The sequence below is a fragment of the Molothrus ater genome, chromosome 1, assembly GCF_012460135.2.
Source record: "Molothrus ater isolate BHLD 08-10-18 breed brown headed cowbird chromosome 1, BPBGC_Mater_1.1, whole genome shotgun sequence".
Classification (NCBI taxonomy): Eukaryota; Metazoa; Chordata; class Aves; order Passeriformes; family Icteridae; genus Molothrus; species Molothrus ater.
The window spans coordinates 309119-326091 of record NC_050478.2 but is presented as its reverse complement, the minus strand read 5'-3'; the positions used below and the strand labels follow the sequence as shown (position 1 = coordinate 326091).

Genomic DNA, 16973 nt, shown 5'->3' with positions numbered 1-16973 from the left:
GCCGCCATCGCGCCGCTTCCGGCCGGGCGCGGGGGGCCATGGGACACGTAGTCCTGGCTGTAGGAGCCATAGCGGGGCGTGGCCGCCGCGCGGAGCACGCCGGGAGCTGTAGTTCCGGCCCAGCGGAGGCGCGCCCCGTGCTATCCCAGTTACTCCCAGGGTGATCCCATTCCCTTCTAGACACTCCCGGTTCTATTCCAGTAACCGGCAGTGTGTTCCCAGACGCTGCCAGTGGGGTCAGTTCTCCCCAGCATGGGCCCAGCTGCTCCAAATACGATCCCAGTTGCTGCCAGTATGGTTTCAGTTGCTCCGAGTGTAATTCTAATTAACCCAGTTAACCCCACTATGATGCCATTTGTCCCTAGTGTAGTTCCATTTGCTACCAGTCACCCCCAGTACGGCTCCAGTCACACCCAGATACTCTAGATACTGCCAGGTTTAAATTCCTGTGGCTGTGTCACCTGGGGACATGGGCAGTGGTGGCCGTGGCCATGGCCATGCTGAGGGTGGGTGGGCTCGGGCATCTCCGAGAGTTTTCTGCCCTCAGTGATTCTGGAGCTGTGAATCCCCAGGAGTGCCCAAAGACACCTGCAGACTGATTAAAATATTTTATATCAGATGAAAAATCCTTAATTTTAGGTTAAAAATTGTTAATTTTATGTGAAAATGTCTTAATTTTAGGCTAGAAATTGTTCATTTTAAGTGAAAGATTCTTAATTTTAAGTGAAAAGTTCTTAGTTTTATGTCAAAAATTCTTACTTTTAGGTGAAGAGGTCCAACCATGGAAATACAGAAACAGGGATGGGGGAGATGGGAACAAACTGACTCTCCCATAATGGCCAATTGTGGGTGGAGGGGAAATTCTGGGCAACAATGTCCCCTGTCCCCAGGGTGTCCTCTCCACGGGTCCCTCACTGCTGTGGCACTGATATTTCCTGGGATGAGATCAGGAGGATTTTCTCCTCCATATTATTTTTCCTGGGAAAAAAAATCGGGATGAAATCAGGACAAAACCAGGAGGCATCAGCGAGCCAGGGCAGCCCCTTCCTGCTGAGGGTACCTGGGGCTGGGCCCCTCCGAGGAGGGAATTCCTGATTTCTGTGCAGGGATTATGGGGGGAGCTGCAGGTGAAGGATCCCTGCTCCAGGTGAGGGATCCCTGCTCCAGGTGAGGCAGAGCCCGTGTGAGCCGGGGCTGCCGAGGAGCCCAGCACATCCCGGGCTGTCAGAGCAGTGGATGTGACACAGCAGCAGATTTAAAGCATGGCTGATCCCTGCAGGCACAGAACGGGATTTATCCCTTCCCGACGACGTTAGAATGAGCCCGGATCCGCTGCTGGAGGGGCTGTGTCTGCTCAGATTTGAGGGTTTATCCCGCGGTTCATCCCCTCCCTGATAAATCCCCTGTCTGCTTGTCACTGCAGATTTGTCTGGCTTCAGCTCCCAGAGAGTGAGACTTTTCCATCCTCCCTGCCTCGATTAAGAAGCTGTTTAATATTTCCCTGAAAGTGCTTCCCCAGTGCCATCCAGCCACCCAGGAAAGAGCAGATTATGCTCCTTAACTCTGCTGCTGAGGAACCAGGGAGCGTTGGTGCTGCCCTGCCCAGGGCTGCTCTGAATCCCTTGCACTTTTCAATGCTCTCCTGAAAGCCTGGTGCTCCAATCTATGGCCAGTCCTGGAGGTGGGAACATCCTGCCCTGCCCTGCCCTGCCTGGGCTCTGCAGGCGGCTCTGGGCGGGTCCCAGGGGTCAGCAGGGTGGGGACCCCAACAGTGACACCCAAAGGTGTCCCAGCCCCTTCCTGCAGCTCTGCCCTGCTGGGGCTGGGCTGTGACGGTGGCTCTGCCCTCCTGGGCACAGGGGAACCCGGCAGTGCCCGGCCCCTGCAGGACTGAAACATGTCCAGGGATGGAGCTGGGAAGTGAATGGAGCCCCAGGAGCAGCTGAGGGAGCTGGGCAGGGGCTGGGGCTGGAGCAAAGGAGGCTCAGGGGGCCCTTGTGGCTCTGCACAGCTCCTGCCAGGAGGGGACAGCCGGGGGGGTCGGGCTCTGCTCCAGGGAGCAGGGACAGGAGCAGAGGGAATGGCCCCAGGCTGGGCCAGAGGAGGTTTAGGTTGGATATTGGGGAAAATATTTTCATGAGAAGGGCTGCCCCATTGTGTTTCTGCCAGGGTTCATGGCCCCCTCCCCCTGGTTCCTCTTTACTCACTATTTCACCTTCCCTCAGCATTTCTCCCTGTTTCTCCCCCATGACTGGGCTGAGCCCTCCTGTCCCACAGGCCTTGCTGGGATTGTTGTTCAGGGCCTCCACAGAGCCCAGGAGGGTTTAATGCCCCTTGTTCCATTGTCAGCCTCTTTTCCCAGAGCCCACACCATCGGACAGCCCAGCTGCTCAGGGTTGTGACCAGAGAGGGTCACAGAGGGATCCTGCCCTGGTGAGGCACTGGGGGCACTGGGACACCACCCCAGATATCCAGTCCACCCTGTGGTGGCCCTGTTTGTGCAGAGGCAGCGCTGATGGGAGCCATTCACCCATCCCACAAGAGGATCCTGGGGCCCTTCAAGGTGCCTGGAGTGGCACAGGTCCCAACTGTCCCCAAAATCCACAGGGTGGCCTGAGGTGGCCGGTGGCATCGCAGTGGGTCACAACAAGGGACACAGCCAGCCGTGGGCCACAGCCAGCTGTGGTCCTGCATATACCTAGCAAAAGCTAACAGTAAGGTTAGGACTAAGTCTTTTGTCCTTGGGTCTCTGTGGCAGCCATCTTGACACCTTCAGCGTCATGCTTTTTATAAGCTACAAGAACGTAAAATTTGGTGGGTGATTGGTTGATGATTTATCATCATGGTTTGTATTTTTGTTTGGTATTTTTTGGGGGGGTTAGTTCTGGGGTTAATTCTATGCTTGTTTGGGGGTGGTTGTGGAGTGATGATGACAGTTGGTTATTGTTTTTGATACTAGGAAATATAGAGGAAGGTTAATTGAAAGTATATTGATGACAAATGATTTGGATAATGCTGGCCACCCCACGAGGCCAGCAGCTGAGCTGTGTCCCTGGCCCAGCGAGGGACATGACTCTGGGTGGGACATTGCCCCTCTCTGCCCCCTCTGCCCCTCTCTGCTCCCCCAGAGCTTTGGGGCAGGGCACAGAGGGACGTTCCCCTACAGCCTCAGACAGGGCACAGAGGGACGTTCCCCCAGAGCCTTGGGGCAGGGCACAGGAGAGGATTTCAGTTTGCCCCCTGGCAGCCGCGTGCTGCGGATCTGGGGGGATTAGCGGGGCAGCCTCGGTGCTCCAGAGTGAGATCAGAGAGCTGCAGCCATTGCAGGAGAGCTGCTGGCTGATCCCTGCCCAGAGAACAGTCCCTGCCATGGAGGGTGACATCAAACACCTCTGGCCCCAAAGCAGCGCTGCCTTTGGGAGCAGGAGCCACAGCTCTGGTGGGGGCACAGGGGGACAGGCAGCCCCAGCCCCGGAGATGGATGGAGTTTCCTGCTCCTCTCACTCTGGGGAAGAGGAGCAGGGTCCCCAGCAGGGTCCCCCAGCTGTGCTCTCAGCTCTCCCAACATTGGTGTCCCCACAGAAAGAAAGCCCCAGTTTTTATTGCAGAAGGGATCAAACATCTCAGTGTCCCAGGGCCCTGAGAAGCCATAAAGGGCTGGGGAGCCCCCGGGAGCCCCTCTCTGCCCTTTTTGCTCTGACACTGACTGAAGCTCAGCTCTGGGCCCTGGCCTGCCCTCAGCTCTGTTCTGGGGGTGCTGCTCCCAGTCCCCCATCCTGGGTGGACACTGGGACTCTGCTGTGGGGACCCTCCTGCTGTGGTGGACACTGGGATTCAGCTGTGGGGACCCTCCTGCTGCCCCCCACGGGCCCTGGCACTGTCTGGTGTCACGAGATGGTTTGGGTGGGAAGGGACCTTCACACCCATCCTGTCCCACGCCACTGCCATGGGCACCACAGGCACCAGGGTGACTGCTCTGGGGGTGGGAGCAGCGGCAGGAAAAGGAGGGGGAGGAGGAGGAGGAGGAGGAGGAGGAGGAGGAGGCAGCTCCTCTTGGCAGCAGCGCAGGTTTGAGGCACTCAGGAGCTGCAGCATCAGATGGGAGGGCTGCAGATGGAGCAGAGAAAGTTCGGGATCTGAGGGTGAAACCCATCCTGAAAAGCAGTTTACATCTTCGAGTGGCCTGTGTGTGCAGAAGGCAGGTGGTGGCCATCCCTGAGGGAATGCTTGCTCCTGAAAGCCTTGGCTTGTCCCCACCCGCTCCTGCCTTTTCAGCATGTTGAAATTCTCTCCCGGGTTTTCCCACCCCTTTGCTCAGCCCCAGCTCCATCTGTTTGCTCTGATCCCTCTGCAGCACTCCAGGCTCCAGTTCCACATGCTGGTCCTGGTGCTGCCTGGGGGTCCTGCTCCACAGGGCTGGCAGGGACAGGGCCCTCTGTGCCCGCTGGGGCTGGGTGATGCTCCAGCCCTGTGCCCTGTGTGTGCCCTGTGCCCTGTGTGTGCCCTGTGACCTGTGCCCTGTGTGTGCCCTGTGCCCTGTGTGTGCTCTGTACCCTCTGCCCTGTGTCCTCTGTCCTGTGCCGTGTCCTCTGCCCTGTGTCCTGTGCCATGTGCCCTGTGTCCAGAGCCCTGTTTGTGCCCTGTGCCCTGTGCCATGTGCCCTGTGTGTGCCCTGTGTCCTCTGCCCTGTGCCCTGTGTGTGCTCTGTACCCTCTGCCGTGTCCTCTGTCCTGTGCCGTGTCCTCTGCCCTGTGTCCTGTGTCCTGTGCCATGTGCCCTGTGTCCAGAGCCCTGTTTGTGCCCTGTGTCCTGTGCCCTGTGCCATGTGCCCTGTGTGTGCCCTGTGCCCTGTGTGTGTCCTCTGCCCTGTGCCCTGTGTCCTGCTGGCTGTGGGGGGTGGTGGGACCCTGGGGTCAGTCCTGGGGGACACTGGTGGTGCAAGGACATCCCAGCTGTCAGCTCAGGGCTGTAAACACCCATGGGGTCAGTGCTGGGGACACTGGTGGCGCAAGGACACCCCAGCTGTCAGCTCAGGGCTGCAGGGCAGGGTGGGCATCACTCATCCCTGCCAGGGGAGAAGGAAAAAGAGCAAGACAAGAGAGGAGGAGCAGGAGGCAAAAGGGCAGGGGGTGTGGGGAGGCCAGAGCCCACCTGTCAGGGGAAAGGTATGGGCTGCTGCCTCAGCCAGCTGAGGGTGAGGGTGAGGGAGGGATGAGGGATGATGTCCCCTCCCTCACCAGAGATAAATCCTGGAATCCCTCACTGAGAGGGTGCCGTGGTGGAGGTGGCTGCACCTGGGGTGTCTGGACATTCAAAGGTGCTGAAATGGAGACAATTTACAAATGCTTGTGTAATAACTGACTGAGGGCAGCGTTTAGTGGGGTACTGGGGAGAAATTCTTCCCTGTCAGGGTGGTGAGGCCCTGGTGCAGGCTGCCCGGAGAAGCTGTGGCTGCCCCATCCCTGGAAGAATTCAAGGCTGGGTTGGAGGGGGTGTGGGGCAACCTGGTCTGGTGGAAGGTGTGCCTGTCTGCAGCAGGGGGGAACTGGATGGGCTTTAAGGCCCCTTCCTACCCAAACCATCCTGGGATGATGAGGATGATGATGTTGATGCTGGTGATGCTGATGGCAAAAGATGGAGAAAAAGGCCCTGAGCAAGGACCAAGAGACCCAGACAAAAAACAGGCTGAGAAAGGCCATTGCTCAGCCAGCACTGTTGTGTGGAGTGGTGGGATGGCCTTGCAGAGCCCACGTGGATGCAATCCCCTCAGACTCATAGGGAAGCTCCATAGGGAGCAGAGCTGTGACCGACAGATCTTTCAAAGACCTTTGGGAGCCTTGGGGAGCATGCAGGTGGGTGTGTAGGTGAGGGGAGCATGCAGGGTGAGGGGAGCCCGGTGCTGTGACAGATACAGATTTTCTAAATGCTTTCAAAAAACCCTCATAAAAATTGTTTTCTAATAAATCCCTTCTCGTGGCAGAGGCAGTAGGGACGCACTCAAGGAATCCTGGAAGGGCACAAGAAGGAGGAGAAGAGGGCAGGGAGGTGCTTCTCCCACCCACACACCCAGCACCCACTGCCGAGGAGCCACAGAGGATTCCAGAGCCGCAGGCATTTAGAAACTTCCCAGGGCTCTCTCCTCCTCCTTTCCCTCCTTGCTGTCCTCTTCCTCCTCCTCCAGCCCCTCCCACCATCACCCAGAGAGGGGCAGAGGGTGGGAACCAGCCCCCAGCTGCCCCCTGAGCCCCCCTGGCCCTGGGGCACTGCTGCACACCATGACTCTGGTCCCAGTGGGACTGAGGGAGAAATCCATTGCAATCCTGGTTCTCTCAGCTGCTCACCTTTCTGTTCCTTCTCCTCTCCCAGTTTCCACTCTTTCATTTAATCTGCCAGGGCCCATGATCCTGTTTTGTTACATTTCTCAGCCATTTGGCAGATTTCAGCTAGTCCCCAGTGATGCCCAGGCGAGCTCCCTGGCTCCCATGGTGCTGCCAGGGGCTGCCAGCCCTGTGCCCATCCAAGCCCTGTGCCCCAGTCACCCCATGCCAGCTGATTTAGGGATGGGCACAACGGGAGGGGTGTAACCAGTCCCTGCCCAGCAGGCATCCCCTGAGATGGCCGGGCTGGCACCAAGCTGGTGCCCCGGGCAGCTCCATCATCGTGCCAGCCCTGGAGCAGCCTGCACTGGGCGCAGAGCAGGGGGACAGCACTGGGCCTGTGGGCAGGGGGTGACAGGGAGGAGACCCCACACAGGAACTCCTCAGGACCGGTCCTGTTCCACAGCTGCACCAGTGACTTGGGGTGATTAATGACAAAATTATCTCTGGAAGGCAGCTGGTGGCAGGGCTGGCACAGGGAGTCTCCAGGGTGGCACAGGGGGCTCCAGGCTGGCACAGGAGGGTTCCCAGGCTGGCACAGGGGGCTCCAGGCTGGCACAGGGGGTTTGCAGGCCCGGGGGAAGCATGGGCACGGGCAGCAGCACAACAGCGGTGTCCGGGATGGCCGCGGTGGGATGCTGAGGGACGGCAGCCGGGACTGGTAGCCGGGCAGGGGGCAATGCCCACCACCGTGGTGCCGGGCGGGCAGGGGCCGTGGCGGAGCGGGCAGGAGCGGCACCGACAGCGCTCCGCTCCCGGTCCCGGTCCCGGTCCCAGCTCCCTCCGCTCCCCTCCGGCTGCCCGTGCCCGGGTCCCCTCCCGGGGCCGTTCCGCTCCCGGCTCGTTCCCCGCCCGCCGCGGGGCCGGTCCCGCTGACGCGGGCGGGGCGGGGCGGGGCGGGGCGGAGCGGGCGGGAGGCGGGCGGGGGCGGCGGCGGAGCCCGGGGACCCGCGGACGGACGCGGCTGCGGCCATGCAGCGGCTGCCCGGAGCGCCGCGCCGCTGACCGGCCGTGCCGCCGCCGCGATGAACTTCCCGGGCGGCGCCGGGCAGAGCCCCGGGCAGCAGCAGAGCCTGGCGGCGCCGGGCGGGCCGGTGCCGGTGCCCGTGCCCGGGCCCTCGGGGCCGCAGCCCGGCGGGCCGCCCCCGCCGCAGTTCGGGCTCTCCAACTCGGCCGCGATCCGCGCCGAAATCGGGCGCTTCGAGTCCGTGCACCCCAATATCTACGCGATCTACGACCTCATCGAGCGCGTGGAGGACCTGGCGCTGCAGAGCCAGATCCGCGAGCACGTCATCTCCATCGAGGGTGAGCACCGGGCACCGAGCGGTCACCGGAACGGGCACCGAGCGGCCCGCCCGCGCCGCCGCCTTTGTCCCCGCCGCCGCTGCACCTGCGCCCGCTGCCGCCCGCGGGGCCCGGCGGAGCCCGGCCCGGCCCTGCCCTGCCCGCGGCACCGGGATCGCGCCGGGCCCTGCAGCGGCGGGGCCGGGGGCGCGGGGGGCCGGGCGCGGCCTGCGCGGGCCGGGGCTCACGGGCTGCGCCCCCGCCGCCGGCAGCGCGGCCGGGCACGGCGGAGCTGCGGGGGCCGGGCGGCAGGCAGGGAGGGAGCGGAGGGAACCCGCTCGTCAGCCGCCCCCGCCCCGGCCCCGTCCGGCCCCGCAGCGATGGTGGTCGCGGCCGGGCCTGCGCAGGGCCGGGGACTCCGCCCGCGGCCTCTGCCGGGAGCGGCGGGCGGGGGCGGGCGCTGGTCCGGCAGCGGGCGGGGGGGGGCTCGTACCCGGCGTCGACGGGAACGGATCCGCCGGAGCCCGTTAACATTAGAAATGCAGAACACTGCAGCCCGGGAGCCGGCAGCGAGGGGAGGGATGGAACCGAGCAACTGCAGAGGAGCTGAGGAAATGCAATGGAGCCGAGGGGCTGCGATGGAGCCGAAGGGCTGCGATGGAACTGGGGGACTGGGATGGAGCCGAGGGGCTGGGATAGAATTGAGGGACAGGGATGGAGCCGAGCAACTGCAGTGGAAATGCAATAGAGCCGAGGGGCTGCGATGGATTTGGGGCTGGGATGGAGCTGAGGAAATGCAATGGAACTGGGGGACAGGGATGGAACTGGGGGACAGGGATGGAGCCGGGGGACTGGGATGGAGCCTGGGGACCACCGTGGGTGAGGGACCGCGGTGCAGCCGATGGGCTAAGATGAAGGGAGGCTGGGATGGAGCTGCAGGCCGGGATGTGCGAGCGGCTGTGGTGGAGCCGAGGGGAGGGGAAGGCTGGTCGAGCTGTGCTCAGGCCCACCGTGGGCCGGCAGGCTGCTGCAGCCCCCAGCCCAAGGGTCCCTCTGCCCTCCAGTTTCTGCAGCTGGCCCGCAGCAGGGAAGGTGCCTTTGGGCTGCGTGAGGAGCCCCGGTCCAGCCCGGTGCTGCCGTTTCCCTGCCCTGGGTTTTGTTGTCCCAGCTTGGTGGCAGTGTGCTCAGCTCCGTTCCTGCTGCCTCATGCCAGGAATGTCACTGCAGGGGCACACGAGGTGCTTTTGGGGAGTGCTGGCCCCACTATAAGGGTGCTGGCCACCATGGTGATGCTGCATGTGAGCAGCAGCCTGGCTGCTTCTCCAGAGGCCTGCATCCCACTGTGGTCCTTTTGGGTTTCTGTGGAAAGGAGGAAAGGAGGATGGCCTGTAAGAAGAGTCAGACCTGTAAGAAGAAAGGTTGCATGGGTTGAGGGAACGTAAATCCCAGAATTTGTTTTATTGGCCTTGTGGTGCAAGGACAAAGGACACTCAGTGGGGTTAAGACAGGAAGGATGTAAAAACCCTGTGCTGAGGCTGGAGGGGCCTTTCCACGTCTGTGGAGGTCTTCAGCCACAGAAAGCTGCTGGGTTGATGGAACTGGAGGAGAAGAGCAAAGGGACTCAGGCTGGATGGAGATGGGTGGCAGTGCCAGGCTGGCACAGGCCGTGGCAGTGGCTCAGTCTGATAATGTTGGGTCCCACCAGTCCAGCTGGGGGAGTCACAGTGGGCACATGGGGGAGGACTGTGCCCGTTCCCATGGGGCTCCTGCAGCTCTCCCTGCTTTGTGCCTCTGATGACAGCTGTGGTGGGAGCCCCGAGGTCCCTGGTGACATGATATACTGTGAGTGAGGTTCCTGGGCTGTGGGACAGAGGAGCCGCCAGCTGGGACGCGGCGGGGCTGTGCCCGGGGTGCTGCCAGGGTCACCTCTGTGGGCAGAGCCCTCCCGGGCACTGTGCCCCTGTGCCCCTGCAGGAACCCCCTGGGCGCTGGGTGCGTGTCCCGTCCCGCACCCCCAGCCCCGGAGCGGGTGCTGGGCGCGGGTGGGAGGCGTGCGTCTCTTAGCAACTCCTCTGCTGCGTGGTTCCTCTGCTGCTGGGAAGGTGTGAACGCACACACCGGCTTCCTGCCTGCCTGCTGCTGCTGCTGAGCTGCTCGGGGCTTCCCAAAACACCCATGTCCTCCAGAATGAGGGCTGAGGGGTGCCCTGCTCGCCTGTGGCCACAGGGCTGGCCTGTGTCCAGGCCTGTGGCATGGATGGTGCCAGAGGCTGCACGTCCTCGGGGGCCTTGCCTGCTCAAGCCACGACCCCATCCTGTCTCTTCTGAACCTTCCCTGTGGATTTGTAGCAGGAATCCCACAGATTTCCTTGTCTAGGCTGCATTCCCTTAATACCTGCCAGGCACTGGGATGGATCCTGATCCTGGTGAAACATGTGCTGTGTTTACACAGTTACCTGTGACCCATTACCAGGTGTGTGTGAGTGAATTAACAGGGGTTAATTAATGGCTGGAAGAGCCTTGCTGGAGATGTTATCATTCCATGGAGTGCCTTGGTCTTGGAGGGAATTTCCTTTTAAACTTCAGGTTTGGGGCTTACCGATACAGAAATATCTGAAAGAGGGGTTTGTTTGTTGATGTTCCTGATCTGAAGATCAGAGTTCGCGGTCTGAAAATCCACAACGGAAGTTGCCAGTGAAACCCCAAATTCAATTTCCTAAAACTTGAGCGCTGGGTCTTGCAAGACTTGCTCATGTGCTCCTGCCAGATTCCTTTCCTGTAGGTAATTCCTTCATTTTTGAAGGGGAAAGGTGGAAGGCAGTACCGTGCTGCAGTGGGGCAGGGGGTCCAAGCTGCCCAGCCTGGGCCAGGGCCGCCAGTGTCCCTGCAGGGGTGTCACCACAAGGGTGCCAGCAGTGGAGTCGGGGGCGTTGGCAGAGCTGTGCAGAACTGGGGGGGATGGAGGGGGGGTCTGTGACAGTGTGGCTGTGCCAGGAGGGGCTGGGGTGGGTGTTGGGGGCTGCTGCAGCCGGAGCCCAGCCAGCCCCCAGGCTTGGGGAACCAGCCTTTCTTGAGAAGTTTGCAGCTCACGATGGGGTGAGAGCCAGCTGCGCCTGCTCATGGGTCGGCATCAGTGGTGCCACTGTGGGAAGGAAGGGAAATCTGCTCTGTTTTGGTCTCCTCCTGGAGCTGGAGCTTTGCTGGGAGGCGATGGGGGCTGAGGGGCGCTGGGGCTGGGGAGATGGCAGGCTGGGCTGGTCGCCAGCATCAGCTGCATCACAGGCAGGACCTGGAGTCTTTTGGTAGTTTCTAACCACCAAATTTGGACAGATTTTCAGGGGGCTTGCAAAAAGCGATTCCCTCATCCCAGGCTGCTTTCCTTGCCAAATTGTGGAGACTGCTGCAAGCTGCTGAGTTCTATAAAAGATTTCATATCTGCATAAAGCAAAACCATACCAACCTGGGGCTGGTGCAGCCCTGCTCGCAGTAAATGTGGCCTCCAACGTCGTGACTCTGGGACAGGCTGCAGACAGAACCGTGTTAATAGAGTTTGTAATTAAAGCAGTAATTGCACAGTGCCTAATTTCTTTCCTAGAAGTGAACTTGGAGCAGTGACCAGAGCGTGGGTTTGAGGAGCACGAGCGATGTCTCTGGTGCAGGGGTTACCTGAGGGGATGCAGGACAGGCTGCAGCAGCATGGGGCTGGAGAAGCCAGCACAGACCCATGGACAGCTGGGACAGACAGCACCAGCAAGGTGGAAGAGCCAAAGATCATGATGTGGGACCGAAGAGATGGTTACACAGAGGTTTTCTGGGTGTGTAAAGTGGTGAAGGCAGGAGGGAGAGGTAGAAGGGAGATAAGAAGTAGGTGAGATTCCCTCAACAGATGATGGGAATTTTCTTCTGACGTTTGTGGTTGTGCACATGCCTTGAAGCCTACCTAAAGCTCAGCTCTCTGGGAAAGCTTGGAGAAGGTTTGAGCCATGGTGAGGACTTGGTGTCCAGGGAGCAGCACCAGGAATCTCTCTGTAGTCAGCTTTACCTGGAGCACATGTTTTTAACCTTAATTGTCCTTCCTCACCTCTCCCACCTGCCTCTAGACCCGTGTGGGTTCCTCTCTGCAGTTTAAGAAGCAGGGTTAGTTTGGGCAAGCTCTCCTCTACAGTTTGCAGCTGTTGCTGCTCTGGCAGAGGGATGAGAGAAGCCCTGCAGAATGTGTGTGATGGCTGGGAGCAGCCTGGATGTCCATGAGTTCCACATCTGCTCTGCCAGGCAGGGGCTGCCCCACTGCTGGCTCTGCCTCACTCCAGGGCCTGCCTGTTGGCTGGACCATTGGGTCACTTGGTGTAAATAGCCCTTCCCAGGATTTTAGCCTTAAAAAACAAGGCCTCTGGCTGAGGCCTGTTGGAGGAACAGACCTGGGCCTCTGCCTCAGGAGTTTATTCCATCATAACCTATCTTGCTGTCAGTAAGTGCTGTGACTTTTCCAGCTGGCATCTCCAACATCCTGGGTATTTTCTGCATTTCCCTCTTAGAAAGGGCTGCTTTGATACTGGGCATTTTCCTGTTTAAAGCCACTTGCACCAGTTACTGAGGCCACTTTGCTGTCTCTGTTTCTCATGAATTAAATTGGCTGAACTTCATCATTCTGTTCAGTTCCAGCACAAGTCTTCCAGCCCCATGCTCCATCCTTTCCCAACATCTTTTGAAACTGGCTCCTGATGTGCTGATTCACAGAGCAGACTGAGGCAGGAGCTGCCTTTGCTGCAGGATCTCCTGGAGGAAGATGAGGACCCTCCTTGCTGGGGGAGCCCCACACTGCCAGGCTGCACTCAGGGCTCACCATGTCTTGGCTCTGCTGAATCAGCCTCGAGTAAATTACACCCTTTGGGAAGGAGAGCGTTCTGCTTAGCCAGCTTTTCCCTGCTAATTCCATGACCTCTGCAGAAAACTGCCCTGTTTGTGTATGCCTGTGAGTTCCCCAGGGCTGGGAAACCACAGGCCATGGTGCTGGGGTGCCGTGGGGGGAGCTGCAAACTCCAAAGCCATGGGCACATCCCCGCTCCAGGGCCGGAGCTGGGCATTCTGGGCAGCTCTGTGGCTTGTGCTGCATTACCCCTGCATGCAGGTAGTGACCACTCTGACACTGGGGTCTCCAGATTTGCTGGAAGTTAAGTGCAAAGGTGGTTAAAAGAGCACAAAATGGGCGGTTGGGCAAATCACAGAACCAGAGAGTGATTTGGGTTACAGATCATCTTGTTCCACCCCCTGCCATGGCCAGGGACATCTTCCACTAGACCAGGTTGCCCCAAGCTCCATCCAGTCTGGCCTTGAACACTTCCAGGGATGGGGCAGCCTCTGCTTCCGGGAGCAGCTTGTGCCAGGCCTTCCTCACAAGGAAAAATGCCTTCCCAATATCCCATCTAACCCTGCCTTCTTGTCTGAGAAGCCATTCCCCCTTGTCCTGTCACTCCAGTCCCTTATCCTGAGTCCCTCTGCAGTTCTTCTGGAGCCTCTTTAGGCACTGGAAGGAGCTCTAAGGTCACCCTGGAGCCTTCTCTTCTCCAGATGAACATCTCCAGGTGAACATCCCAGCCTGGCTCTGGAGCAGAGGGGCTCCAGCTCTCAGAGCAGCTCCTGTTCTGACCCTGCACTCTGTGTTTGGGTGAGGGGTGCTGTGGCCTCAGGGCCAGCTCCCAGGAGAGGCTCCAAGGGCACTGGGAAAGGCTTCCTGGCTGCCTTACCTTCCTGCTGGCAAGGGAGAGCCCTGGCTCCTCCACCACTGCCTGTGTCCTGGCCTGGCTGAGGTCATTGCCCTGCTCAGCATCTCGTGGTGCCAGTGCCTGGCATGAGCAGCACAAGCAAAGGATCTGCCTGGAAGGAGTCCTGGAGCAGATTCCGATGCAATGGGAGATGTTGGACCTCCAGGAGTGATGGGCAAGAGCCAAAGCACAGCTGAAGGAGCCTTTAGCATGCTTGAACAAATACATCCCCTGTTTTTACTAAGTTTTGTGTGCCCGAGTCATCTGGAGGTATCTTTGCCAGGTGCAGCTCTCGCCTTTCTAAGCTTACAGATGGAGAATCTGGTCTTAGGGAAGAATCAGAAAAGGCCATTCCTTGATGCCCTGGTTGATAGGAGTTGGGAGAGGTGGTGGAACTGCAGCAGGAAGGCTGGAGGATTGTCCTGATGGCTGGGAGCTGAGCAGGATGGAGTTGCAGGTGCTGTGCTGGGGCAGGTGAAGGTTCCTGGTGCTCTGGGGGCAAGAACTCAGTACTGTGGCTAAAGAGGAAAATTGGGATGTGAAGGGGAAGAACAGGATTTGGAGGTGGGGTCAGGAGAGAATTGGGAATCTCTGTGGCTGCAGTTTCAGTTCCCTTGATCCAATACGAGCGTGGTTGCTACGGGCAGGGACAGTGCAGCTCTTCCCACTTGGCAGCTCCTCCTACCCCTCCCTGTGATCAGGAGCTGCTCTGGCAGGAGCCAGGCCGGTGTTGGTTTGGTTCAGTCAGCTCTCAGCTGCTGGTGCTGTGAGCACGAGGAGGGGAGGCAGCAGGCCTGGCCTGTGCTGTTCTGCGCTGTGTGGCAGTGGTGGCACAGCTCCCTGTGCCAGTGTGACGTGCCAGCAGCTCCAGCAGGACCTGGGGAGGAGCTGGCAGCCTGCTGCCTGTGCCAGGGACACGCTCTGTGTCTTTGGCCAGCGCTGGCTGGTCTCCCTGTGCTCGCTGTGGGTCGGTGTGATGCCACTGCTGGTGGCTCTGCCTTCCCAACACAGCCATTGTGGGAAGTCCTGGTGTGACTCTTGTCTCAGCATAAACCCCCGATGTCTCAGGAGTTTCACAGCCTGGTGCACAGAGCCTTTTCCAGTTCAGGGGTGCTCTGTGCTGGCTGCTGCTCCAAGCAGCCATATCCTGCTGACCTGGCCCCTGTCAGAAGGGCCAGCAGTGCCCCTGTCCTCAGAGCTGCCTCTGCCGTGGCTCTGGGGTGAGCCCTCGTGTGCTCCTCCTCTGCTTGGGCTGGAGCTGCTGGGAGTACCTGGTGGGAGCAGTGAGACTGGGGCCAGCTTTGCACAGTTGACTGTGAATCATTCAGCTGCCATTCACTTTCAGGAGCTTTCCCAAAGCTCCTGACAGAGCATCACCCCTTTCTGCAGAGGCCCCTTCCAGTGCTGGGCACTGCTGGGCTCTCACCTCCTCTGGAGTCCCACTGAGACGGGAATGTCAGGCATGGCTGCATCCAGGCTGGTTGTTCTGAGCTAGTGATAGGGCTTGCTTGATTGGGTGGCCAAATTGGAGCTAAATGATGTCTGATCTGGTCCCAAACTGTGTTTCCAGCTGGGCTGGCTGACATGGGAGGATCCTATGCTGGGGAATACTGGCTGTTGTGGTGCCTGTGGCAATGGGGCACAGCCTTGGGGCTGAAATCCCCTCGTGGCTGGTGTGGATGTGGGGGCAGTGGGCAGCAGCCACATGGCCTGGAGGAGCAGCTGTGGGCTGAAGGGCTGGCACAGAAGCCTGGCTGCTGGGAATTGAGGGATGCCAGAGCTGCCCCAGCCTGTGATCAGAGCTCTGCAGCTTGATGGGCATCTCGGCAGTGCCATGATGCTCTTACTGCATCCCTTCCTCTCAGGAGGAGGCCTTGCTCCTTGTGATCCCACCTTGCTGCTTTGGCATTGGATTCTTTTTCAAAATTGTTCTCCAGGGCTTCCTGCAAGTGGTTATCTCTCCGTGCAGCAGCTGCAGGGTTGGGTGTCCATGTCTGTTGTGTTCCTGCTGGCCGTGCCCTTCATGGAAGAGGCGCCTGTGCTCTCACTCCTGCTCTGGGCAGCACTGGGAGCACAGATCCTGTGGGTGCCTGTTCAGGTGGATTTCCTGAAGTGATGTAGTGAGTGTAAGAAATCTCCTGGGGTGGGAAAGGTAAAAATTAAGATAATTTTAGCTGCTTCCAGACTGGAAGGAGGTTTGTGTGGTTAAGATCTGTTGCATGCCTGCTCACCTCTCCTGCCTCAATGACTTTCGGACCTGCTGTCCAATTACAACCAAACCCTGCTGCTGCTGAATTCCCACAAATCCTAGGAAACAGATTTCCAGACAGAGCAGAGCACCCCAGCTCGTGGCATGCAAGAGGGAGAGGGCAGTTTGCATCTGTCCAGGGTGTGTGGCTGCATCTCCACTCTGTAAGCCCTGGCTGAGTCACTGGGGAATTCCTGCCCGGGGTCATGTGTGAGATCTGGTTCTGGCCATGTGATCTATGTGATGAAATCCTCTCCAGCCTCGGGGCCCTGTGCCACGCTCCCAGCTGCTGTCCTGCTGGGGCTGGAGCTCCAGGGTGGGAGCTGCTGACTCTGGGTTGCTGTGTGGCCAGCGTGGGTGCTGGCCCTGGCTCCTGCAGTGGGCTCAGTGCTCCCTGGCTCCTGCTCCTGGTTTTGGGCAGCTTTGGGTACTTACCCCAGCAGTGACTCCCATGGTAGGGAAAGGGGTCTGGCCTTCTTTGAACAAGGGACTTGAGTGACAAGGCAATGGGGGAATTCAGCTTTCCATGCACAGAGGCAGGGTTAGATGGGATATTGGGCAGAAATTTTTCGCTGTGAGGGTAGGGAGGCCCTGGCACAGGTTGCTTAAAACAGTTATGGCTGCCCTATCCCTGGCAGTGCCCAAGGCCAGGTTGGATGGGGCTTGGGGCACCCTGGGATAGGGGAAGATGTTCCTGCTCATGGCAAGGGATGGCCGAGGCCAGTGCTGCTCCTGGTGGGAGGTGGGTGCTGCAGGGCACCGTGGCCCTTCTGCTCGAGGGTGGTTCAGTGGGAGAAGCTGCTCCTGGTCTTGGCTTTTCACTGCAGTCACCCTTGGAACCTCACCTGGTCCAGTCCTGTGTAGGGAGCACAGGACAGTGCCAGCTTTGCCGTGGAGGGCTTGGAGCTGATGAGCATTAGGGGGCTGTGTCAGGACATGGACCTCCCAGGTCATCCACCTCACCTGAGGTCATTTGGGTGTTCCTGGTGGGCACAGAGCTCGGGGGAGCTTCAAGGAGCTCTTTAAAGGAGGAGAATAAAGCCATTTCAGGTGGTTTATTTTACATAGAGCTTTTCCAGCATGAAGCACAAGCTGGAGGAAGCAGGGAGGTGTTTGCTGTAATTCAGCATCTGGGAAGGGGAGCTTCTGCCAGGGTTTGGGAGGCAGTGGAGGCAGGATGGTTGTTATGGAATGAGGCGTTTGGGAGGGGGGAGACACGCAGCTCGCGCCTGACGTGACAGAAGAGGAGGGCCCGGAGGGGGACTCAGAGCGAGCCGAAGAGGGAGGGTAGGGAAATAAATCC

At 59.5% G+C, this 16973-nt stretch overlaps 1 protein-coding gene across 2 annotated transcripts in view; it reads left to right on the top strand.

The window, feature by feature from the left end:
• Positions 1–7316: 7316 nt before the first annotated feature.
• AGAP3 (ArfGAP with GTPase domain, ankyrin repeat and PH domain 3) overlaps positions 7317–16973 on the top strand; it is a 114297-nt gene continuing 104640 nt past the window's right edge. Inside the window, exon 1 of one of the 2 annotated variants that reach the window (XM_036398430.2) lies at positions 7317–7682. In XM_036398430.2, coding sequence (XP_036254323.1) covers positions 7403–7682 — 280 coding nt within the window. In that variant the 5' untranslated portion in view covers positions 7317–7402. The remainder of the gene's footprint in view (positions 7683–16973) is intronic. The other variant, XM_036398437.2, reaches the window with a different exon arrangement.